Below are 27150 nucleotides of genomic sequence, written 5' to 3' on the forward strand. Positions count from 1 at the left end.
TTGTGAACGTTTATCGTGAGTAATTTAGCAAACTGTTAGTAAATTCACCGGAAGTTTGCGGTGGTTATGCTTTTTCTGAACGTCACATGCTAATGTAAAAAGCTGGTTTTTGATATAAATATGAACTTGATTGAACAGACATGCATGTATTGTATAACACAATGTCCTAGGTGTGTCATCTGATGAAGATTATAAAAGGTTAGTGCTGCATTTAGCTGTGGTTTGGGTTTATGTGACATGATATGCTAGCTTGAAAAATGGCTGTGTGATTATTTCTGGCTGGGTACTCTGCTGACATAATCTAATGTTTTGCTTTTGTTGTAAAGCCTTTTTGAAATCGGACAGTGGGGTTAGATTAACGAGATTCTTGTCTTTAAATAGCTGTGAAATAGTCATATGTTTGAGAAATTGAAGTTATAGCATTTCTAACGATTCAAAAATCGCGCCACTGGATTTCAGTGGCTGTTACGTAGGTGGGACGAGTTCGTCCCACATGTACTAGAGAGGTTAAAAAAAAGATTAGCTTTTAATTGCAAACGAGAGTCACACCTATTGTTCTCTCATATTATTCTGACACTTCTTTACTGTTAATAAACATTTCAGTGTCACATCATTTAGCAGGAGAGCTCATTTTCACCAGCAGTCCCTGTAGTCCGTAGTTATGTGGCACCAGAAATGAATCCTTCAGAAAGACCCTGTATTTCTTAACATCCATTAACACGTACAAAGGTAATAATAACATCAACAAGGCCTTTCTCCGTGAGAGGGACACCATGTGGAGGTGTGTGTTGATTTAACACAGTTAACACTTGTGTTACAGCGTTAACATTCTGACTGAACCCACAGTGTGATTTCCCTTTATCTGATTGAAGTGGGACATTAGTTTAGCAAAGCTCCAAAAATTGACATACTCAGTACATTTTATAGATTTTAGAATGTTTACTATTGCATGCCTCCAGAATCATTGGGTCGTGTTCATCAGGGCACGCAATGGAAAACGTTTTAAAGCGCTAAACAAAGGACAACAAAAATAAGGTAGTTCCTCAGTTTTCTTCCAATTAGTGCCTAATGAACTGGACCCTGGTCTAGGCCCTTGGCGTATCTAAATGGCCACGCTTTTCTCCACCACAGCAGGGTCCATGTAGGTGTATGGCACTGGTAGCCCAGAGTTCCTGGTATTGATGGTCTCGCTGAAGACCTTCAGCTCAGTCTGGAATTTCTGAATCATTGTGCAGGGTGGTACCTCGTTGAAGTGCTCCTCTGGGTACTGGCCAAGGGCCACCTGCATATGGAGAATAATAGAAGTTAGTAAAATATTGATAGTTACAATATCATTAACATTAAAAAGGACACTTAAATAGGATATTTTGTAGCTAAATATAGTATTCCAGGCCTAGATGATATTGATAATAGTTCATGAAAGATGGCAGACTCACAAAGTCACTGGATTGCTTGCTAAGGAGCCACATAGTGGACATGCCCTGTGCTGTTGTGCCGACATCGGGGAAGGTCTCCAGCATGGTGCTCTCAGTAGACTGCCCCTTAGTGGTGGGAGGTGGCTGTTGCAGGGAGATGGGGGTGTTGGGCATCCAGCCACCATAGTCATACTGTAACATGAAGAAGAATGACTGATTATTACTGACAGACAATATGGTGGTATTCTGAAATTATGATATGATAGTGGCAAGGAATTACAGCAAAAACCTTGCAACATTTTTACAAATATGTCTCTTCCTAAATGGTAGATGGGGCAGATAATGTCAGGAGTGCTTAGATTTAGATTAATAACACACTTGAAAAAACAGTATGGGCTATGCTACACCCACCTGTCCAGAGTTGACAGCAGAATGTTGGCCTGAGCAGGTGAAGATCACCACGGTGACAAACTTGACGACCTCTGGCACAGTGGAGAAAGACTGAGGGATTCCTGGACAGAAAGATAAGAACCGAGAGAGGTGTGTGATGAATGGAGTTATGCCAGGGGAGCTGGGTGGACTGTTACTATAGGACAGTCACGTCCATGGAAGTTGTGAGTTATGCCCAGGGATGTTATGGTCCAGAAACAAAAAAACATATTGGTAAAAACGAGACATTTCACCATATGTCATTACCACCCCCCCCCCCCCCCCCACCCCCCCATGGTCAAAGATATCCTTGATCCAGTTCTGTAGTTCCTGGTCTTCCCGGACCTCTGACTCACTCTTGTAATAGAAACTAATCACTTCCTCTACAAACCTATACAGAAGACGACAACGGAAGAACGAGGAAGAAGAAGATATCATATCTATGTAGAGCTATGCTTTCACTGTAGATTCTACCAGCGGATGATACTGTACTACCACCATGTAGGTCTGCTCTGTCGTAGCCTACCTGTAGATGATGTCCCACAGCTTGAGTCCATCATCCCTGTAGTAGTTGTTGGGGACTGACTCCAGACCTCGTGCAGTGATGTCTTCCGGCACACAGAGGGAGCTGTAGGTCAATGAGGCCACAGATCTCCTCAGGATCTCATTCATCCCCTCTCCGCCCGAAGCAGCAAACTACAACGTCACTTAAAGTTACTTGATTGCATAATTCTGTAACATTATAATGTACTTTAACTAAGCTGCAATATTACACTGGTTCTATGAGAGATAGTGAACCTACCAGCAAGTATGTTGACCTGGAGGGCCAAATGACCTGTAGGTTCACTAAAAGAAATACAACCGCTCATACCTGTATGCTGACTCTGACACAACTTCCATGGATGTGTGATTCCTAATATGGACACCACACACTTCTATGGAAACAGTCCACTCAGTAGCCTACCTGAGTGAAAACTCCTTCATCAGCTATTAGAAATGCCCGGGCCAAGAGGTTGATCTGGAGGGAGTAGCGGGTGTGTGGAATCAGAAGCTAAAACAGTAAACCAGGGTGGAGAGAAGGATGGATGGTCAACAATCCCAAGAGAGAAACTGCCATTAGTAAGGACAGTCTGGAGGACCACATTGGAAATAAGTGTATTATACTTTCGTGTATCATTATCCTCTGTCATGGTCCAAACACACCAAGACAGTCGGGAAGAGGGCACGACAATGCCTATTCCCCCACAGGAGACTGAAAAGATTTGCCATGGGTCCTCAGATCCTCAAAAAGTTCTACAGATGCACCATTGAGAGCATCCTGACCGGTTGCATCACCGCCTGGTATGGCAACTGCTCGGCATTCGACTGTAAGGCGCTACAGAGGGTAGTGCGTACGGCCCAGTACATCACTGGGGCCAAGCTTACTGCCATCCAGGACCTATATACTAGGCGGTGTCATAGGAAGGCCCCAAAAATTGTCAAAGACTTCAGTCACCCAAGTCATAAACTGTTCTCTCTGTTACCGCACGGCAAGCGGTACTGGAGCGCCAAGTCTAGGTCCAAAAGGCTCATTAACATCTTCTACCCACAAGCCATTAGATTGCTGAACGATCAATTAAATGGCCACTATTTATATTGACCTCACCACTTTACCACTGCCTACATGTACAATTTACCTCAATTACCTCGAGTAACCTGTATCCCCGCACATTGACTCGGTACCGGTACCGCCTGTATATAGCCTCGTTATTGTTATTTTATTGTGTTACTTTTTTTTGTTTATTTAGTAAATATTTTCTTAACTCTATTTACTTAAAACTGCATTGTTGTTAAGTAAGCATTTCACTGTAAGATTACCTCTTGTATTCGGCGCATGTGACAAATAAAATGTAATTTTATTTGATCCTCAGAGCACTAACTGGACATGCTATGCTATATTATGTTATGCTATATTCTGTTATGTTTTGCTACAATATATTATGCTATGATATATTATGTTATCTTATCTTATGCTATGCTTTATTATGTTATGTTATTCTATGCTATTTTATGCTATGTTATGCTATATTATGTTATTGTCATGACTTCCTCCGAAGTCGGTCCCTCTCTTTGTTCAGGCGGCTTTCGGCAGTTGATGTCACCGGTCTTCTAGCCATCGTCACTCCACCTTTCATTTTCCATTTGTTTTGTCTTGTTTTCCTGCACACCTGGTTTACATCTCCTCTTAATTACTATGTGTATTTATCCCTCTGTTCCCTCCATGTCTGTGTGGGGTATTGTCAAGGTTGGCATGCTTCCGGCTGGTTTGCGCCGGGTTGTGTTTTGTACCCGTGCTTTGTGGCAGCCGGTACTTTGTACTTGGTTGTTGTTCTTTGTGCTGCCTCACTTATTCTCTGGGCATTTGTTTTTGTGACACGGTTGCGTTCTGTTATAATAATTGCCTCAGTAAAGTGCTTTGTCAACTCATCTCTGCTCTCCTGCGCCTGACTTCCATAGACCCACCGTTTGCACCCACCGACTTTCAATACACCCACCGTTTGACATTATGCTATGCTATGTTATGCTATATTATGTTATGCTATGATATATTATGCTATGCTTTATTATGTTATGCTATATTATGTTATGCTACATTATATTATGTTATGTAATGCTATATTATGTTATATTATGTTATGCTATGATATGTTATGTTATATTATGTTATGCTATGCTATATTATGTTATGCTATGTTATGCTCAGTGGAGGATGCTGAGGGGAGGACAGCTCATAATAATGGCTGGAATGGACTCAATGACATCAAACACAAAAATAAACCATGTGTTTGATAACATTCCACTCTTTCTGCTCTAGCCATTACCACGAGCCCGTCCTCCCCAATTTGGGTGCCACCAACCTCCTGGTTTTATGCTATGTTATACTATGCTGTGCTGTGTTATGTACCTTGTAGAGAGGGTGCACCATGGGAATGTTGCGCAGCAGTGCTACGGCGAACACCTCAGCCAGGAGGTGAGTGCGCAGCAGGTGGACGTTGAGCTGGTGCTCTTGAAAGTCAGCGCTCCTCACAAAGATCTTGGCCAGGAGCCAGTCATACTCAGAGTCAGTAGGAAGGAAGATGGGGTTGTCTTTTGCAGGCTTCTGCTTCAGCTGTGGAGAGAGAGAGTGTTAGGGACCTCATAGATGGCTACCAGCAACATTATCCCGGTTTAATTAATGGAAAAATACAAATAATAACAATAGCGGATTCCTTTTTGGGGCTACATAGAACCCTTTTTTGAAGGTTCTGTGAATAAACATGAACATAAGGTTATAAATGGAACGTTTATGGTGCTATAAAAAACCCTGTCCTAAGGTTCTATAAATAAGTATACAAAAAATTGTTCTATATAGCACCAAAAAGGGTTCTGCTATCGTTACAAACCTTTTTGGTTCAGGGCTTGACATTCACTTTTTTTTGCCACTTGTCCTTTGGACAAGTAGAAATATTTTTTACTTGTCCAAAAGCTCAAGACACAAAAACATGGTCTGTAACACCATTTGTACCTTTGTACATCATTGTATGATGCAAGGAACCACTTTACAAAATGAAATGCATTACTATCTTTTTTTAACCATAGAGAATCAGACAAACATGGAGGCTACACTCTGTATTTTGGCTTCTTTGCATATTCAAGCCAGTCTCAAAATACAACACTGCCCCTTTAAGGCTCTCTGGAGGATGGTTGGACACCCTTGGTAATCTATAAAATGTTGCAAAGTTACAATTACAACCATATAGCCTACTTGTTATGGCTTTATAATTAAGGGCTTCCCGCCATCCCTGGGATGATAAAAAAATATGTCTACGGTTGAAAAGACTCTGACAGATTCAAAATGCATACAACCACTGCACATCAAAAATATAAAAATGCAATAGGCTGATGCAACAGATCAGACCGTTTAGCTTAAACGGTTGAGACATTTGTTTAAAAAATGTTTTATTCATATTATAAGCTCAACAATGCGCACATGGCTGAAGGCTAATGTTATTGGCATTGTTGAATTTGAATTCATAATAGCAAGCTAGGACTGATGGTTTGGTTAGCTAAACTAGCAAGTCTTTTTGGTTACTTAGGCAACTAGTGTCACTATCTAGTAAACTTGCTAGCTATTTCAGTGGATGTTGAACTCATTTATCCCTGCAAATGAACACATTTCTAGCAGTAAATGTGCTAAATTATAGCCAAGGTATAAAAGGGATAATCAACTTAGGGCTCTATGCGTACCCTCGAAAATAATAACTCTGTGGAAGGTTAGTTCCACTCTGCCAGCGCGTTGTGGAACACCTCATTATTGATTATTTTCCAGAGAGCACATAGTCGTTGATTATCCCTTATGTATTTCACAAGACACTTTCACTGGCCATAGTCACATTTAACATGTAATGGCATAATAACACAACAGATAAACTGGAATGACACTCTCACTTAAAAAGAGCATTGAGCAAACCACACCCCCCCAACATAATTATGAGCTGCCCCCCCCACACACACATTTGAATTATCACAAAAAGAGGAAAGAACCCTTTTCTGAACTCCAAAGAAGCATTGAATGACTCAAAGGTTTCACATAAAACCATCACCCTTCCCAAAGAACCCTTGATGAACCATAAGTGTGTAGCGCATTAATTAAAATCATTTGAAGACAATATCAAAAATATTTTCTTTGGGTGCTGTCAGATACAGTGGAGGCTGGTGGAGGGAAACATGGGGAGGACGGGCTCGTCATAATGTTTGGAACGTAAAGAAGGGAACGGTAGTAATGAGGCCGTACTCTCCATTTCTACCTCCACCAGCCTCCATGGGTAAGTGGGCTCTCTAAAGGAGATTGAAACATGATGGGTTTACAGACTCTCTCACTTGTAATGGTCTCTGTGACTGTAGTCTTCACTTCAACGTTAGTTAGGTCAACCTTACCTGGATGGCGATGGGAATCAGTTTGTCATCAGGGGTTCTGTAGAGCAGGACCAGAGGAGCCGCCATGTACTGTTTTTTCTTATTGATCACGTTTGCCTTTAATCCATCCAGGTTCTTGTAGTCAAGCAGGAATATGTTGCCGCTCTGTTTGGGATTGGATAACATGGGAGAATAAATTCATAAATTACTGTAGGATAGAATGCAAAAATGCAACAGGTTAGGATTACGGTTCACTTTCTTGGTTTTTTGGAATGGGACAGATATTGTAGCTCTGTGTTTTACTAGGATTATCCCAAAAAATATCCAATAAAGTTATTTTTACGATTACTTTCTTGGATTTTAGGGTTAGCATCCCCTCATAAAAACATAAAAGAAAGTAATACTGGGATGTTTTTCATTTTTCAGTAACCAGGTTTCCATCCAACATTTTTGAAGTACATGTCGGATAGAAAATGTCACGACAAGCCTGAAGGAAACAGAATATTTGTCTGTAAACTTTCAGCATGTCAACAAAACAAAATATGCTAGACAAGGTGGGATATTTTTGTGTCGGTAAAATGTATAATGGGAGAAATGGTGGTGGAATGGCACTTTTATGTGCACAAATTGATATAATAACCATCATATCTAAGTAAACTTGGAGTCACATGATGATATGTTGTGTGGTCCTCTCACTACGACTCAGGAAAACATGCAGTTAATTAGGCTACAGATGAAATAAGTTATGATGAACTTCACAGGGAGGTGAAAGTCCACAGTGATGAGCTTGAAGCTCCTTTCCAATAAATATCTAGGGTCTTTTTCTGGTGACATGATGACCGATGCTTGACTGCCATTGATAAGTAAAAATACAATTTTTTTGTCCATATAATAATGTCATCATGTAGGCTATACCTGCACTGTATTTGCCAGCTGTTGGCTAGAGTGCACGTGCCAAGACCAGAGTGGGCACATTCGCTATATAACAGAAAAAGAATTGTGACAAAGATATCAGAGTTGAAAATGCGATGGAAATGACATTTACATGTTTTTATTTATTATGTTTGGGTACATGGGAATTTAACCACAAAGGTTATTTTTATGTGCACTACGTCATCACACAGCCTTATATCCGCAACAGGTCAATTTGATGGAAACATCTATGGTGGGGAAATGTGCATATTGTTTTTATGCAGATTTGAGAATATTTGCATGAAAATCTGTCGCCAATTGGATGGAAACCTAGCTATTGAGAAACATACTGGATGGACCTCCACAAAAGTCATCTGGAGGTCCAAAAAGGAATCTGGTACATGCCTCTGATGGTCCAAGAAAGTGGATGTCTAGACATCCAACAAAGGGATCTCCATTGACTTCCATTTATAATTGTGACTATCCAAGATATTCATCAAGGTCCAAGAGGACTGCCCCTAGTCCAGCCCCCCCCCCCCCCCCCCCCCCCCCCCATAATATAACTGGTACTGCAATAATTTAGGCAACTTTTAACAATTAATTTATTTTACCAAAGAGTCACACTTGACATACTGTACGGTACCTGCAATTCCCTTAGGAGGCTGGACGATCCACGAAGAGAGGGCTTGACCATGTCTTCTGTGACAGGGAAATTTGCCGGCAACTCCGAGCAGCGACGGATCAACATGGGGTTGCAGCCGTTCAGATACTGGTACCCGAAAAACTCGTCTTCCTTCCAGTGCTCCTGTGCGTAGTCTGGAAGGAGGAAATTCTGGGTCGTATTATTTAGTGGACACCGTAGCAAAACCTTTTGCAACAGAAAATAAAATCAAGAGTTTCTTATTGGACAGGTATTCCCTCCCTGTTTCAGTCTGTTTTCTTCCAGATGATGCCTAGTAATCCAGGGTCGTTTTCAGTATATACAGTACCAGTCAAAAGTTTGAAGCTGGTTGAGAAAATGCCAAGAGTGTGCAAAGCTGTCATCAAGCTGAAGGGTGGCTACTTTGAAGAATCTCAAATATAAAATATTTGTCTAACACTTTTTTGGTTACTACATGATTCCATATGTGTTATTTCATAGTTTTGATGTCTTCACTATTATTCTACAATGTAGATATTGAATGAGTAGGTGTGTCCAAACTTTTGACTGGTACTGTATGTATATTTTTATTGGACAAATTCAAGTAGTATTACTTCCCCCTTTCACTTTGTTTCAAAATGTTTACCTCCTAATAAACAGGCCCCTGGAGTTAATACTGCAAATGCACCTATGAAATGCACTCACCTGAGATGACAGTTCTATTGAGGCAGACTTTGCTGATTTCATCAATTTTTTTCAGTTCTTCTTGCTGTCAGAATACCCCATCAGTTTCAGCTCAGTGATCCTACAGAATGGGAGACAAGGAACTATGTCAAGGTGAGCCAATAGGGTTTCACAGAGCAAATGTAAAACTCAACAATATAAATGAATAGAATACTTTAGAAGAGCTTTGATGATCTGCTGCAGGAAGTACTATTTGAACTGTCCTTAGAGGATGAATTATGCCCGACGTACAATTAGCTACGCAAAAATGGCTGTCCTGCATAGTCGCAAAAATATGCAAGTGTGTGCAACCCAAAATGTTAAAATCACCACGTACTGGACAAAGGAAAAAAGCTCAAATCCGCACTGAACTATTCGTACGTTTTAATGTAATTATCAGCAGGAGAGGTCAGAGCAATCAGACACATTTGGGTGACAGCCTTCATCAGCGTTTGGAGAAAAATAGGCATTCACACATAGTTATAAATGATGAAACATTGTAGTATATTTTTTCACAGTCATAATTTACATTCATTATTTACATACATTGTTCTATTATTTTTAACAACTTCTAGTGCCTAAAAATACATTAAAACGTAAAGAATATTTTAGTGAATGAGGGTTTTGGGGGTTTTTCCCCCCAGTGTATGCCTTTTGAACCCGGCACCCAACAACTTTTTGTTACTACAGACTTTCGAGTTGAGCACCCCAATTCCTCATTCTGCCACTTATCACATAGGGAAGCCATTATGAGTAGCACATTGCATTCTCGTGTTGTGTACTGAAGTTGGGTATACATTTGGCTTCGGTGAGGAGCGGCGGTGAAGAGGAACTGGGAGGCCTTGGTGAACGAGAATTGGATCTCGCTGGGAAGATCTAGAGGGTTGTCTGCCTTCATGCTGCCAGGGAAACCCTCCTTGTAGGTATCCCAGCTGAGTAGGAGGAGGAGCAGGAGGAGCAGGAGAAAGAGGAGGAGCAGGAAATAAATGGAGGTTGGTCAGATATAATGGACAGACTGGGCAGCTAGGACGAAAGACCACAGCACCTACCAGTACTGCTCAGTTCTCGTCTTCATCTCCTTTTCCCTGCTGTACCTGGCAAGATGATTAGTTTCATCACAGAGTCTTTTAGCTGAAAAATATAAAAAATAATAAATCAAGTTAATCACACGTGTTATTGCACTAATCCTTCAGAACCAGTGTTGCATGTATTACTGTATGTACGGTGGCCCTAAGAGGCAAAGTAGCTTTTAAAACTTAGTGACAGCATGTACACACAAAGAAAATGCCTCCCCCTCACACACAAAGAAAATGCTGCAAGTATCCACTTTTTTCCCATGCATTACTCATTCTATCATGTCTGCATGTGATGTCGTTTCATAACGTCACACCGTGCTGACCTGTGCCCTCTCTGAACAGGTGCACCTCCGTGTCCATAATCCAACAGTAGATAGGGAACTGGCATGTGCCTTTCTCTGGCGTCGTTACGACAACCTTGGACGGGAACCAGGTGTCCCGGGGGAAGAGTGGGAGGGGCTGTTTGTCCAGCTCTATCAGCACCAGCTTGCCGAGGGAGGAGGGGCACAACACTTCGAATTCACGAGACCCCTGCAGAGAGAGCAGGGGAGAGAGAGAGAGAGAGAGAGAGAGAGAGATGGAGGAAGTGAGAGATAGATGGAGGGAATGAGAGAATGAGATAGAGGGAGGGAGTGAGAGAAAAAGGGAGGGGCAGAGAGAGAAGAGAGAGAGCGAGAGAGAGAGGAATCTGGACTGTGTGAGAAAGCAAGTAACAAAGGCAAATATAACTAATCCTGTACTACCAGTATTATTACGTAAGGGTCCAACATAAAGGCAACAAAGTCTTCACGTCATATATGCTATATGTTAATTAACATATTGGGTGCGTTTGGGTGTGTTTTGAGTACAGTTTTTGAAAAATGCAAATGGTAAGTCTTATTGAAGCTAGAATAATTTGTTGCTACATCCATTTTTAGAATTATATATTATATATACTCATAGATTCTTGAAGAATATAATTTATAATTGCTTAGTTCAACTGTCGTACCCAATCAGAACCCAAAATACAAGCTTGTTTTACTCCAATGATTGTAAGCAATGTAAATGTAAACAAACACTAAGCTAGAGTCACAAAACATGGTTAAAAGTATACATTTTCTATGAATTTGAGAATAGTGACATTTCTACAAGCCCATCCCTCAGATATTTACTACAACAGAGGTGGGGTGCCTCTTTGTTATTGTTTCAATTAAGGATTGCTGCTTTAAAGATAAATATCTCTTAGTACTGATAGGAGCATGACTGACTTACCGTGTCTTGATAGAAGCCTCCCTTCAAGCTAGTGAGCCACGTGCGCTTACTCTCTCCTTTTTCGCCAACCAGCTTGATGAAGACGTTGTTCATCGTGGTGGCAGTTGCGATGTTGTGTGTGTGCACAGTCACTTTGTATTTTGCCATTTTGACTCTGAAAAACACTACGATAGGCTTACCTGCACACACTAAGACTGCACAGCAAACAACAGTTAATTCAATGTAGACGGTGCAAACATTTCTGAATATATTAAGACTTGCATGATATCTGTTGATCCATTTTAATAACAAAAACATTTTTGAGGGTATTCTTGCTTGAATAACAAACTTGCAAAGCCGCAGTTATTGCATACACACAGCATGTGGGGGGACATTTTTCACAAGCAAATGGCAGTGAGCAAATTAACCATAGACAGGAGTAATATGCTTATTCAATGTACATATTATCCAATATACCCATTGCATTGTGTGCATTGCATTCATGGCTCAGTACACTGATCTCTGGTTAAATAATAGCCTCCTCATTCTACACATAGTTGAAGAAAATAAAACATGAAATCACGCTGCACATCAAGTTTAACTGTGTTTTTTGCACACATCTGTGCTCTTTTGCTTGATGAAAATGTCTCCCATATTATAAAAAATAAAACATTCAGAGTTCCCTTACCTGATTGGTTGATAGTTTGTAGTACCCTGTTAACTGTGCCTTAACATGCATGTAATGATCCCCTTCCCTACTGCTTGTTTTATACCTGGCTGGAGGTGTGTGCAGAACCCTGTGTACATATCTGGGTGTTACTTCCCTCCATTGATCTTGCTCATCCTGCATGATAAATTCTGGCACTGTTGATAGCGAAGCGTTGCCCATTCACCTATTGTAAATACACAGTAGAAGTGTTGAATCTGCTTGTAAAGGTTGAGCCATGGTTGAAAGGGTGTTGTAATGCCACTTTACAAGTTCTGAGGGCATGTGGTTAAATGTTTGCTCAGCACTGCAATGCAAGTTACATGTGGGAAATTGCATTGTTGTCACAGACTATGTTTAGGTGGTCTGCAAAATATCCAAACAGGATTTTACGAGTCTTGTACAGTTACTATATCAAGTTAGTACTATATCTACAATACTGTACAGTATATATATTTTTTTTAAGGTAACATTTATTTAACTAGGCAAGTCAGTTAAGAACAAATTCTTATTTACAATGACGGCCTGCCCCGGCCAAACCCGGACGACGCTGGGCCAATTGTGCACCGCCCTATGGGACTCCCAATCACGGCTGGAAGTGATCCAACCTGGATTCGAACCAGGAACTGTAGTGACGCCTCTTGCACTGAGAAGCAGTACCTTAGACTGCTGCGCCAGGACAGCCTCCAAATCCTTCCAAATCCTTCCTACTCGCACTGATGATGCAACATCAATTGTGCTTTATTTGGCAGGACACACACTGTCAATATGTATCACTAACTTGCATCATCAGTGATGCGTCTTATTATTTCGAAACGGCATCAACACCACACCACAACACCACAGCCACTGCTAGCTAGCCAACTTTACCAATTAGCAGTACTGTAGAAACGATATACATTACAACGGAACGATTTGACTAGTGTAATGTTAGCTAGCTACATAGTTGTCTTTGTATCAAGATAAAGGCGTAGTACAGAGTAACTATCGAGGTTAGCTAGCCAGCTACATTTTCTAACAGTCTACAAAGCGCCCACTGCTAGCTAGCTAACCCTACCAGCTAGCTGTATCCTTTTTAGTCAATAAGATTTTTGCAACGTAAGCTTAACTTTCTGAACATTCGAGATGTGTAGTCCACTTGTGTAGCTAGCAGGACTGACTTTGTGTTAGCTAGCCAACGTTTAATTACTTCTGCGTTATGAACTAGACACGGACACGAATGATCCATTGGTAGCTTGTTGTTACCAAGTATTGGTGCTAACCGTGTGTTATAGGATGCTAGTTAGCTAGTTAGCTACGGCGTCATAGGACACGGTGCACTAGGTGGGTTTTCACGGAAGAATACTGTACCAAGTTATCTAGCGGAAAAAAATTAAGTTTGAGCCTATTCCTGGAAACATTGAACCACTGTAGTTTACATCCATTTTAATTTCTAGTGGTAGCTAGAAAAGTTATATTTTAGCGTTTTAGTGTTTCAGTGAATTGTTAGTGAGGGAGGCCCTGCTCTCTCGCTTCCCCAGTTGTTTAGTTAATTTTTCATGCCAATCTCCTTTGCATTAGCGTAGCCTCTCCTGTAGCCTATCAACTATGTGTCGGTCTATCCCTGTTCTCTCCTCTCTGCACAGGCCATATAAACTCTTCACATCGCGTGGCTGCTGCCACTCTAACCTGGTGGTCCCAGCGCGCACGACCCACGTGGAGTTCCAGGTCTCCGGCAGCCTCTGGAACTGCCGGTCTGCGGCCAACAAGGCAGAGTTCATCTCAGCCTATGCTACCCTCCAGTCCCTCGACATCTTGGCGCTGATGGAAACATGGATTACCACAGAAAACACTGCTACTCCTACTGCTCTCTCCTCATCTGACCACGTGTTCTCGCACACCCCGAGAGCATCTGGTCAGCGGGGTGGTGGCACTGGAATCCTCATCTCTCCCAAGTGGACATTCTCTCTTTCTCCCCTGACCCATCTGTCTATCAACTCCTTTGAATTCCATGCTGTCACAATCACTAAGCCCATTCAAGCTTAACAGATGTGTCGGCATCGATTAATTGTCTCTGGCCCCCTCCCAGTTAGGGGGAGTGATGAGCTCTACAGCAGAGTCTCACAACTCAATCGCTGGTTGAAAACTGTGTTCTGCCCCTCCCAAAAGATAGAATTTGTAGATAATTGGCCCTCTTTCTGGGACTCACCCACAAACAGGACCAAGCCTGGCCTGTTGAGGAGTGACGGACTCCATCCTAGCTGGAGGGGTGCTCTCATCTTATCTATGAACATAGACAGGGCTCTAACTCCTCTAGCTCCACAATGAAATAGGGTGCAGGCCAGGCAGCAGGCTGTTAGCCAGCCTGCCAGCTTAGTGGAGTCTGCCACTAGCACAGTCAGTGTAGTCAGCTCAGCTTTCCCCATTGAGACCGTGTCTGTGCCTCGATCTAGGTTGGGCAAAATTAAAGATGGCGGTGTTCGCTTTAGTAATCTCACTAGTATAAAGACCTCCTCCATTCCTGCCATTATTGAAAGAGATTGTGATACCTCACATCTCAAAATTGGGTTACTTAATTTTAGATCCCTCACTTCCAAGGCAGTTATAGTCAATGAACTAATCACTGATCATAATCTTGATGTGATTGGCCTGACTGAAACATGGCTTAAGCCTGATGAATTTACTGTGTTAAATGAGGCCTCACCCCCTGGTTACCCCGTGCATCCGGCAAAGGCGGAGGTGTTGCTAACATTTATGATAGCAAATTTCAATTTACAAAAAAAAAACAATGACGTTTTCGTCTTTTGAGCTTCTAGTCATGAAATCTATGGAGCCTACTCAATCACTTTTTATAGCTACTGTTTACAGGCCTCCTGGGCCATATGCAGTGTTCCTCACTGAGTTCCCTGAATTCCTATCGGATCTTGTAGTCATAGTAGATAATATTATAATTTTTGGTGACTTTAACATTCACATGGAAAAGTCCACAGACCCACTCCAAAAGGCTTTCGGAGCCATCATCGACTCAGTGGGTTTTGTCCAACATGTCTCTGGACCTACTCACTGCCACAGTCATACTCTGGACCTAGTTTTGTCCCATGGAATAAATGTTGTGGATCTTAATGTTTTTCCTCATAATCCTGGATTATCGGACCACCATTTTATTACGTTTGCAGTCGCAACAAATAATCTGCTCAGACCCCAACCAAGGAGCATTAAAAGTCGTGCTATAAATTCTCAGACAACCCAAAGATTCCTTGATGCTTTTCCAGACTCCCTCTGCCTACCCAAGGACGTCAGAGGACAAAAATCAGTTAACCACCTAACCGAGGAACTCAATTTAACCTTGCGCAATACCCTAGATGCAGTTGCACCCCTAAAAACTAAAAACATCTGTCATAAGAAACTAGCTCCCTGGTATACAGAAAATACACGAGCTCTGAAGCAAGCTTCCAGAAAATTGGAACGGAAATGGCGCCACACCAAACTGGAAGTCTTCCGACTAGCTTGGAAAGACAGTACCGTGCAGTATCGAAGAGCCCTCACTGCTGCTCGATCATCCTATTTTTCCAACTTAATTGAGGAAAATAAGAACAATCCTAAATTTATTTTTGATACTGTCGCAAAGCTAACTAAAAAGCAGCATTCGCAAATGGAGGATGGCTTTCACTTCAGCAGTAATAAATTTATGAACTTCTTTGAGGAAAAGATCATGATCATTAGAAAGCAAATTACGGACTCCTCTTTAAATCTGCGTATTCCTCCAAAGCTCCATTGTCCTGAGTCTGCACAACTCTGCCAGGACCTAGGATCAAGGGAGATACTAAAGTGTTTTAGTACTTTATCTCTTGACACAATGATGAAAATAATCATGGCCTCTAAACCCTCAAGCTGCATACTGGACCCTATTCCAACTAAACTACTGAAAGAGCTGCTTCCTGTGCTCAGCCCTCCTATGTTGAACATAATAAACGGCTCTCTATCCACCGGATGTGTACCAAGCTCAATAAAAGTGGCAGTAATAAAGCCTCTCTTGAAAAAGCCGAATCTTGACCCAGAAATTATAAAAAACTATCGGCCTATATCGAATCTTCCATTCCTCTCAAAATATTTGGAAAAAGCTGTTGCGCAGCAACTCACTGCCTTCCTGAAGACAAACAATGTATACGAAATGCTTCAGTCTGGTTTTAGACCCCATCATAGCACTGAGACTGCACTTGTGAAGGTGGTAAATGACCTTTTAATGACGTCAGACCGAGCACATCTGTCCTCGTGCTCCTAGATCTTAGTGCTGCTTTTGATACCATCGACCACCACATTATTTTGGAGAGATTGGAAACCCAAATTGGTCTACATGGACAAGTTCTGGCCTGGTTTAGATCTTATCTGTCGGAAAGATATCAGTTTGTCTCTGTGAATGGTTTGTCCTCTGACAAATCAATTGTAAATTTCGGTGTTCCTCAAGGTTCCATTTTAGGACCACTATTGTATTATTTTACCTCTTGGGGATGTCATTCGAAAACATAATGTTAAATTTCACTGCTATGCGGACGACACACAGCTGTACATTTCAATGAAACATGGTGAAGCCCCAAAACTGCCCTCGCTAGAAGCCTGTGTTTCAGACATAAAGAAGTGGATGGCTGCAAACGTTCTACTTTTAAACTCGGACAAAACAGAGATGCTTGTTCTAGGTCCCAAGAAACAAAGAGATCTTCTGTTGAATCTGACAATTAATCTGGATGGTTGTACAGTCGTCTCAAATAAAACTGTGAAGGACCTCAGCGTTACTCTGGACCCTGATCTCTCTTTTGAAGAACATATCAAGACTGTTTCAAGGACAGCTTTTTTCCATCTACGTAACATTGCAAAAATCAGAAACTTTCTGTCCAAAAATGATGCAGAAAAATTAATCCATGCTTTTGTTACTTCTAGGCTGGACTACTGCAATGCTCTACTTTCCGGCTACCCGGATAAAGCACTAAACAAATTTCAGTTAGTGCTAAATACGGCTGCTAGAATCCTGACTAGAACCAAAAAATTTGATCATATTACTCCAGTGCTAGCCTCCCTACACTGGCTTCCTGTTAAGGCAAGGGCTGATTTCAAGGTTTTACTGCTAACCCACAAAGCATTACATGTGCTTGCTCCTACCGATCTTTCCGATTTGGTCCTGCCGTACATACCTACACGTACGCTATGGTCACAAGACGCAGGCCTCCTAATTGTCCCTAGAATTTCTAAGCAAACGGCTGGAGGTAGGGCTTTCTCCTATAGAGCTCCATTTTTATGGAATGGTCTGCCTACCCATGTGAAAGACACAGACTCAGTCTCAACCTTTAAGTCTTTACTGAAGACTTATCTCTTCAGTAGGTCCTATGATTAAGTATAGTCTGGCCCAGGAGTGTGAAGGTGAACAGAAAGGCTGGAGCAACGAACCGCCCTTGCTGTCTCTGCCTTGCCGGTTCCCCTCTCTCCACTGAGATTCTCTGCCTCTAACCCTATTACAGGGGCGGAGTCACTGGCTTACTGGTGTTCTTCCATGCCGTCCATGGGAGGGGTGCGTCACTTGAGTGGGTTGAGTCACTGACGTGGTCTTCCTGTCTGGGTTGGCGCCCCCCCCCCCCCCCCTTGGGTTGTGCCGTGGCGGAGATCTTTGTGGGCTATACTCGGGCTTGTCTTAGGACGGTAAGTTGGTGGTTGGAGACATCCCTCTAGTGGTGTGGGGGCTGTGCTTTGGCAAAGTGGGTGGGGTTATATCCTGCCTGTTTGGCCCTGTCCGGGAGTATCATCGGATGGGGCCACAGTGTCTTCTGATCCCTCCTGTCTTAGCCTTCAGTATTTATGCTGCAGTAGTTTATGTGTCGGGGGGCTAGGGTCAGTCTGTTACATCTGGAGTATTTCTCTTGTCTTATCCGGTGTCCTGTGTGAATTTAAATATGCTCTCTCGAATTCTCTCTTTCTCTCTTTCTCTCGGAGGACCTGAGCCCTAGGACCATGCCTCAGGACTACCTGGCATGATGACTCCTTGCTGTCCCCAGTCCACCTGGCCATGCTGCTGCTCCAGTTTCAACTGTTCTGCCTGCGGCTATGGAACCCTGACCTGTTCACCGGACGTGCTTGCTGCACCCTCGACAACTACTATGATTATTATTATTTGACCATGCTGGTCATTTATGAACATTTTAACATCTTGACCATGTTCTGTTATAATATCCACCCGGCACAGCCAGAGGAGGACTGGCCACCCCTCATAGCCTGGTTCCTCTCTAGGTTTCTTCCTAGGTTTTTGGCCTTTCTAGGGAGTTTTTCCTAGGGAGTTGGGGTTTTAGGCTGGGTTTCTGTACAGCACTTTGAGATATCAGCTGATGTACGAAGGGCTATATAAATACATTTGATTTGATTTGATCCTTACCATTTATCACCCTCCAGGTTCCCTTGGAGAGTTCATCAATGAGCTTGACGCCTTGATAAGTTCCTTTCCTGAGGATGGCTCACCCCTCACAGTTCTGGGTGACTTTAACCTCCCTACGTCTACCTTTGACTCATTTCTCTCTGCCTCCTTCTTTCCACTCCTCTCCTCTTTTGACCTCACCCTCTCACCGTCCCCCCCATACTCACAAGGCAGGCAATACGCTTGACCTCATCTTCACTAGATGCTGTTCTTCTACTAATCTCACTGCAACTCCCCTCCAAGTCTCCGATCACTACCTTGTATCCTTTTCCCTCTCACTCTCCTCCAACACTACTCACTCTGCCCCTACTCAGATGGTATTTCGCCGTCGCAGCCTTCGCTCTCTCTCTCCTGCTACTCTCTCCTCTTCCATCCTATCATCTCTTCCCTCTGCTCAATCCTTCTCCAACCAATCTCCTGATTCTGCCTCCTCAACTCTCCTCTCCTCCCTTTCTGCATCCTTTGACTCTCTATGTCCCCTATCCTCCCGACCGGCTCGGTCCTCCCCTCCTGCTCCGTGGCTTGACAACTCATTGCGAGCTCACCGAACAGGGCTCCGGGCAGCCGAGCGGAAATGGAGGAAAACTAGCCTCCCTGCGGACCTGGCATCTTTTCACTCCCTCTCTACATTTTCCTCCTCTGTTTCTGCTGCTAAAACCACTTTCTACCACTCTAAATTCCAAGCATCTGCCTCTAACCCTAGGAAGCTCTTTGCCACCTTCTCCTCCCTCCTGAATCCTCCTCCTCCCTCTCTGCGGATGACTTCGTCAACCATTTTGAAAAGAAGGTCGACGACATCCGATCCTCGTTTGTTAAGTCAAACGACACCGCAGGTCCTGCTCACATTGCCCTATCCTATGCTTTGACCTCTTTCTCCCCTCTCTCTCCAGATGAAATCTTGCGTCTTGTGACGGCCGGCCGCCCAACAACCTGCCCGCTTGACCCTATCCCCTCCTCTCTTCTCCAGACCATTTCCGGAGACCTTCTCCCTTACCTCACCTCGCTCATCAACTCATCCTTGCCGCTGGCTACGTCCCTTCCGTCTTCAAGAGAGCGAGAGTTGCACCCCTTCTCAAAAAACCTACACTCGATCCCTCCGATGTCAACAACTACAGACCAGTATCCCTTCTTTCTTTTCTCTCCAAAACTCTTGAACGTGCCGTCCTTGGCCAGCTCTCCTGCTATCTCTCTCAGAATGACCTTCTCGATCCAAATCAGTCAGGTTTCAAGGCTGGTCATTCAACTGAGACTGCTCTTCTCTGTGTCACGGAGGCTCTCCGCACTGCTAAAGCTAACTCTCTCTCCTCTGCCCTCATCCTTCTAGACCTATCTGCTGCCTTTGATACTGAGAACCATCAGATCCTCCTCTCCACCCTCTCCGAGTTGGGTATCTCCGGCGCGGCTCACTCTTGGATTGCGTCCTACCTGACAGGTCGCTCCTACCAGGTGGCGTGGCGAGAATCCGTCTCCGCACCACGTGCTCTCACCACTGGTGTCCCACAGGGCTCAGTTCTATTCTCGCTATACACCAAGTCACTTGGCTCTGTCATATCCTCACATGGTCTCTCCTATCATTGCTACGCAGACGACACACAATTCATCTTCTCCTTTCCCCCTTCTGATAACCAGGTGGTGAATCTCACGACGGAGCTGCTCTTCCTCCCGGGGAAGGACTGCCCTTTCCATGATCTCGCCATCACGGTGGACAACTCCATTGTGTCCTCCTCCCAGAGTGCTAAGAGCCTCGGCGTGACCCTGGACAACACCCTGTCGTTCTCTGCTAACATCAAGGCGGTGACCCGATCCTGTAGGTTCATGCTATACAACATTCGCAGAGTACGACCCTGCCTTACACAGGAAGCGGCGCAGGTCCTAATCCAGGCACCTGTCATCTCCCGTCTAGATTACTGCATCTCCCTGTTGGCGGGGCTCCCTGCCTGTGCCATTAAACCCCTACAACTCATCCAGAATGCCGCAGCCCGTCTGGTGTTCAACCTTCCCAAGTTCTCTCACGTCACCCCGCTCTTCCGCACACTCCACGGGCTTCCAGTTGAAGCTCGCATCTGCTACAAGACCATGGTGCTTGCCTACGGAGCTGTGAGGGGAACGGCACCTCCGTACCTTCAGGCTCTGATCAGTCCCTACACCCAAACAAGGGCACTGCGTTCATCCACCTCTGGCCTGCTGGCCCCCCTACCTCTGCGGAAGCACAGTTCCTGCTCAGCCCAGTCAAAACTGTTCGCTGCTCTGGCACCCCAATGGTGGAACAAGCTCCCTCACGAAGCCAGGTCAGCGGAGTCAATCACCACCTTCCGTAGACACCTGAAACCCCACCTCTTTAAGGAATACCCGGGATAGGATATAGTAATCCTTCCAACCCCCCCTCCCCAAAAAATATATAGATATACTATTGTAACGTGGTTATTCCACTGGATATATTACGGTGAATGCACCAATTTGTAAGTCGCTCTGGATAAGAGCGTCTGCTAAATGACGTAAATGTAAATGTTCTCATATCCTTCATGGCAAATTCCAAAGAATAGGTGAGGCCAGAGGAGGCTGGTGGGAGGAGCTATAGGAGGAACAGCTCATCGTAATGGCTGGAATGGAATCAATAGAATGAGGTCAAACGTGGTTTTCATGTTTAATGCGTTTTATGCCATTCCATTTACTCCAGTCTTTACAATGATCCCATCCTCCTATAGCTCCTCATACCAGCCTCCTCTGTGTGAGGCCCACTGCTGATGGAAAAGGGTTGCCGAATAACATAGGCTACTGTAAATACACAGTAAAGTGTGGAAAAGCATGTTACTTTAAGCAGACCAAGTAGTGACTGCCCTTCTTTTTTTTTTTTTTACAAAAAACATTCAAACTAGGCACTTTTACTTGGTAACATCAGGAAGCAGATAAAGTGCAGGTCAGCCTACGGAATTCCATTCTCTTCAAGTATTCTCTTTCCAGTATTTTATAGTTTTTGTTGACAGCTAACGGGTAGAGGTAGTTGAGATAGTAGGGGAGATTAAAGAAAGTGATCTGGGTCGGAAAGTGGCACAGCCGGGAATTGAATCCTTGCCTCCAGGGACAAAGGGTATTACAGCACTACCACGAGACCAGCCCCCAGGACAGCATATCTTTCAAAGAATTAAAATAAAATACATTTTATTTAACGTTTACGTCTTCTTAGCAACCAGAAGAACAGATTCGATAACAACCAAAATGTGATATCTTTCCCACAACGTCTCCATTTCGTCATAAAGTACATCTTTAGCTGGTTGCATGACGTCTTCTCAACCAGAAAGTCAGTTGAAAACCAGAAAATTACAATTTTTGCCCACTGGGACATCTATTTGGGTCATAACAGGACAAATCCCCCCATTGCATACAGTATGCTGGCATTCTGTTCAGAAATGGAGTTGCAGGGACTGCAGTATTTACATATGGAATGTGTAGATAACCTTCACTGTGACCATAATACAGGGATTCCTGCAGGACAAACACAGGCGCAGGGTAGATAGGGTCAGGGTTGAGGTCAAACAGGTCAAACCAATATGTCTTTATCATCGAGCTAGGTTTACAGTGAGCTTATTAGTCTACAGTATGAGGCCCATATGGTTGTAATAATAGATTTTAAAGATTAAACTTTGTAAATAAACTATTTTAACATGAAAACACTTACATAAGCACTGAACAGTGATAGCAGACATGAACTGTGAGTAGTACAATGCTTTTGATGCAACACCCTGTATGCCAACTATCAACGCAACCCTCGAGTTCTCTTCTATGATGAGACGGAAGACCTCAAGATATTATCAATGTGACCTCTTCCCTTATATCTTCAAATGATACACACTTTCTTATCTCTTATGCAAACAGAAGTCAGACCCTTTGTACAGTGAGGAGCTGATCTCAGTCATTTTAATGCTGTGACATCTCTGAGCACATACATACAGTACTGCAACGTAAGAATACAAAAAGAAGGACTGTTACATGAAATTATAAAATCTAAAACAATATACAGAAACACAAGCAAATATTTTCATATTTTTCTTACGATAAGTTTATTAAAATAAAATAAAAAGAATGCCCGTTGGTAGACGATGAATGAGGGGTTCCCTTTTGTTTGTGTGGGCGGGACCAAGTTTGTCTGGCAGCTGGTGGGTGTGGTCTCTAATCAGATCTGGGGGGAGGGGACAGTGAGGAGGCCCGTGGGCTTCATCTTGTTGATGCCTCCATCCAGGGTGGTCACCCGCGGGTAGTTTACCTTCACCAGGTGGGTCGCAAACTGGAGGGGGGACAACAAGACCAAGGCAAACCATTAACAACATGGAGGAACATTTACCAAACAGGAAGAGGGACAACAAGACCAAGGCAAACCATTAACAACATGGAGGAACATTTACCAAACTGGAGGGAGGACAACAAGACCAAGGCAGACCATTAACAACATGGAGGAACATTTACCAAACTGGAGGGGGGGGGGGGGACAACAAGACCAAGGCAAACCATTAACAACATGGAGGAACATTTACCAAACTGGAGGGGGGGGGACAACAAGACCAAGGCAAACCATTGACATGGAACATTTACCACAACATTCGACAAAGAAGCGACTGTAAGGTGCAGGAAGAAGAGCGTGAACTGAAGGAGGAGGTCTCTGCGTACTTAGAGAACATGCAGTTGTCTAGTTTCTGCAATGTGCATCTGATACTGGCCCTGATGTAGGTATCATCTGATACAGGCCCTGATGTAGGTATCGTCTGATACAGGCCCTGATGTAGGTATCGTCTGATACAGGCCCTGATGTAGGTATCGTCTGATACAGGCCCTGATGTAGGTATCGTCTGATACAGGCCCTGATGTAGGTATCGTTTGGTACTGGCCCGGATGTAGGTATCGTCTGATACTGGCCGTGATGTAGGTATCGTCTGATACAGGCCGTGATGTAGGTGTCGTCTGATACAGGCCGTGATGTAGGTGTCGTCTGATACAGGCCGTGATGTAGGTGTCGTCTGATACAGGCCCTGATCTAGGTATCGTCTGATACAGGTTCTTATCTAGGTATCATCTATCTATTCTTATTGTTACTTTTCATTATTACTTTTTATTTTAGTCTACTTGGTAAATATTTTCTTAACTCTTCTTGAACTGAACTGTTGGTTAAGGGCTTGTAAGTAAGCATTTCACGGTAAAGTCTACACTTATTGTATTCGGCGCATGTGACAAATAAAGTTTGATTTGATCTGATACAGGTTCTTATCTAGGTATCATCTGATACAGGTTCTTATCTAGGTATCATCTGATACAGGTTCTTATCTAGGTATCATCTGATACAGGTTCTTATCTAGGCATCATCTGATACAGGTTCTTATCTAGGTACCATCTGATACAAGCCCTGATCTAGGTAAGGGTGAAATTTGTTTCTTCAACATAATAAAAAGCAACACTGTTGAAAATATGCTGTAATAACCCAGAACTGGAGCCCGATGCAACTGGTGTTGCTCACCACATCTATGGCATCACATCTGGGGAATTAAGTTGTTCCCAGACTCTGGTTACAGTAGTTTAGGTGGTCTGCAACACATCCAGTCTTGTCCAGTTGTCTACAGTAGGTACAGTATCTAGTGTAGCTCGAGGACAACCTCCAAATTCTTTCAAATAACACAGACGATTCTACTGTGGTGTTTCCTTTAGCAAGTTGAATTTGTTTGCTAGCGTTGATCAATGGCTGAGAGAAGAACAAACATGGCGCAGACTAACAAGCAAGGTGAAATAGTAACCAAACATCACACCTTGGAGTATAACATTACAGCCAAAACACTGGAATTGTTTCAGGGAAGTGCACTGCTTGGTAAATAATGAAAGATTATTTAGAGGTTTCTGTGCACTATATATATATGGAACAGGGTGGCATTTCAGACCAACTGGACCAGCTGGCGTTCTGTGTAACTGAGACATCAAAGACAGTGCTGATTGAACCAAATAATGAAAAACAGATATTATATTCCTGAATGCCCTTCTAGCCAATCGGAAACGAGTATTCAACAATGCTGTGGTATAAACATCTCTATTATGACATGTCTCTATGGGTGGAACATCGTATTTCTGTGTTCTTCACTCCTGAGGCTAGGTAGCAGCAGGCTTGTGTCTCTGTATATATAAACTGTTATATTTACAGTCATGTTTTATGCATGTTCTGATTGTAAATAGACTTTTCAGTCGTGGTTAATATAGCCGACAGCTATATATTTTATTACTTTACTAGTGTAGGCTAACGTAACGTTAAATCAATGAGCCTCCACACAGTCAGTCAGTGCGGGAACGTGATCATAGCACCCAAGATTGAGCTACAACTGGCTAGGCAGTTGGTAGCCTAAATCCTGCTTGATGTTACTGCTGTTCCTAAAACCATTGACATATGTTAGCCTACTGTAACCACACAGAGAGAGAGAGTGTGTGTGTGTGTGTGTGTGTGTGTGTGTGTGTGTGTGTGTGTGTGTGTGTGTGTGTGTGTGTGTGTGTGTGTGTGTGTGTGTGTGTGTGTAAGGTTGGGCGATTGTGTACAAGCCTACATCCGATTGCGTCCCATAGCGATCCTCGATAGTCGATCACTATTGTAGGGGTGTGTCTTTCTCATGGCTACCCATGTATTTCCATGGAAATATAACGTTTATTTGGAAAGTAATAAATGTATAGATATTTTTTAAAAGCATTCATGATTTGCATGAATGTAATATACTAACTATTACTCTTGTTAAAAATATGAAATGGTAATACATCGAGGTGAAGAGCACATTATGACTTGTTTAGGACTCGAAACTCAAAGTTTAGGACTTGAGACTTGACTTGTTACTTGACGGTCTTGACATGAGACTTGACTCAGACTTGCCTGTCTTGACTTGGGACTTGAGTGCCAAGACTTACTTGTGACTTGTAAAACAATGACTTGGTCCCACCTCTGCGTAGCACACTTATTTTGACCAGAACCCTATGGGAATATGGTGCCATTTTGAATTCACCCATAGACTGGGAGAGAAGGCGCACTAGATAGTAAACAAACATTCATCACTAATGCATTAGGTTCTGTGGACCTTGCAGTCCTTCTACAAACAGTATTTCACACACACACACACACACACACACACACACACACACACACACACACACACGTTTGCCTGCCAGGTCAAAACACATTTCTGACGGCTACATCTTCTCGACCAGAATGAATCGCAGGCGCTTTACTTCCCTCACCACTTATGTTACACACACACACACACGCTAACCTTGTGGGGACAACATTCAGTCCCATTCAAAATCCTATTTTCCCTAAACCCTAACCCGTACTCTTACCCTAACCCAAAAACCTAACCCTAGCTCCTAACCCTGAACATAATTCTAACCCTAAAAGTAAGTCTAACCTTAACCCTAAACCCCATAGAAATAGCATTTGACCTCGTGGGAACTAACAAAATGTCCCCAGTTAGTCAACTTTGTGTTTGTTTACTATTCTTGTGGGGACTTCACACACACAGTATGAACCCACACAAGCATGCACACACGGAATCAATTTCTTAAATATCCTCAAACTAGACTGTCACAGATTTCATCTGAAATCTCCAAATGAGAAAAGAGCTTCCATCCACCCTCAGGGCAGATTATTTGGGACGGAAAGGGCAAGCAAACAGTCCATTCATTAAGAAAAACCTCATTCGGCAGCCAGAGCGAGAGAGCGAGAGATATTTAGTCCAATATCCACTAATAATAGTAATAATAATAAAATAAAGAGCAATTAAGTTTTGGAAACATCTAAAATATAGTGACCCCTTCTTATATCATTACCAAGCCCTGCAATGCCAAGAGCTGAGCAAAGAAAAGAGTCCCCTCATCCAGCTGGTCCTGGGGCTGAGTTCACAAACCTGTTCTACTAACACACTGAAGCCTCAGGACATCCAATCAATCAGAATAAACCAAAGAACACAGTCAAAACTACATCGCTTATTGGGAAACACAAGCACAAAGCAAAATGCTAAAATCGACAGTACACCGTGGCTAACTATTTGACCATGGTTACTGATCAAAACCTTAGAAAAACCTTGACAAAAAGTACAGGCTCAGTGAGCACAGCCTTGCCATTGAGAAGGGTAGACACAGGAAAATCTGGCTCCCTGTAGAGGAAAGGCTGTGCAACCACTGCAATACAGCAGAACCTGAGAGAGAGCTGCATTTCCTGACAAAATGTAAAACACATAAAACAATTAGAGACTGTGTCATTTCCCCAAATTTGAAACCCTTATTCAAGGTTTCAAAGACCTCTCTGATGAGAATAGGCTACCCGTCCTGTTGGGGGAAGACGTTGGCAGCACACTACATTGCTGGCTGCCATAAGATGAGGGACAGTGTCTGACAGACCAACCAACCTGCAAATGTCCTCTATGCTTATTGTTATTGTTCAATGTATGGTTATTTTGACCCTTGATTATTGTTGTCCTGTTGACAATATTCATTTTTTATTATGTTAATATTGTAAATCTCCAAAGTAAACGTTTGGCAATATGTACATTGTTACGTCATGCCAATAAAGCAAATTGAATTGAGAGAGAGACAGAGAGACGGTAGAGAGAGAGACAGAGACAGAGAGAAAAAGACAGAGAGAA

General features: G+C 43.1%; 1 protein-coding gene and 1 pseudogene across 1 annotated transcript in view; both read right to left on the reverse strand.

The window, feature by feature from the left end:
• Positions 1 to 507: 507 nt before the first annotated feature.
• On the reverse strand, positions 508 to 12420 carry LOC115191720 (arachidonate 15-lipoxygenase B-like; annotated as a pseudogene).
• Positions 12421 to 21641: 9221 nt separating this feature from the next.
• Positions 21642 to 27150, reverse strand: part of LOC115191721 (TBC domain-containing protein kinase-like protein) — a 68173-nt gene continuing 62664 nt past the window's right edge. Inside the window, exon 26 of the mRNA XM_029749577.1 lies at positions 21642 to 22781. Within this exon, the coding sequence (XP_029605437.1) occupies positions 22671 to 22781 (111 nt within the window). The 3' untranslated portion in view covers positions 21642 to 22670. The remainder of the gene's footprint in view (positions 22782 to 27150) is intronic.

The sequence above is a fragment of the Salmo trutta genome, chromosome 4, assembly GCF_901001165.1.
Source record: "Salmo trutta chromosome 4, fSalTru1.1, whole genome shotgun sequence".
NCBI classification, from domain to species: domain Eukaryota; kingdom Metazoa; phylum Chordata; class Actinopteri; order Salmoniformes; family Salmonidae; genus Salmo; species Salmo trutta.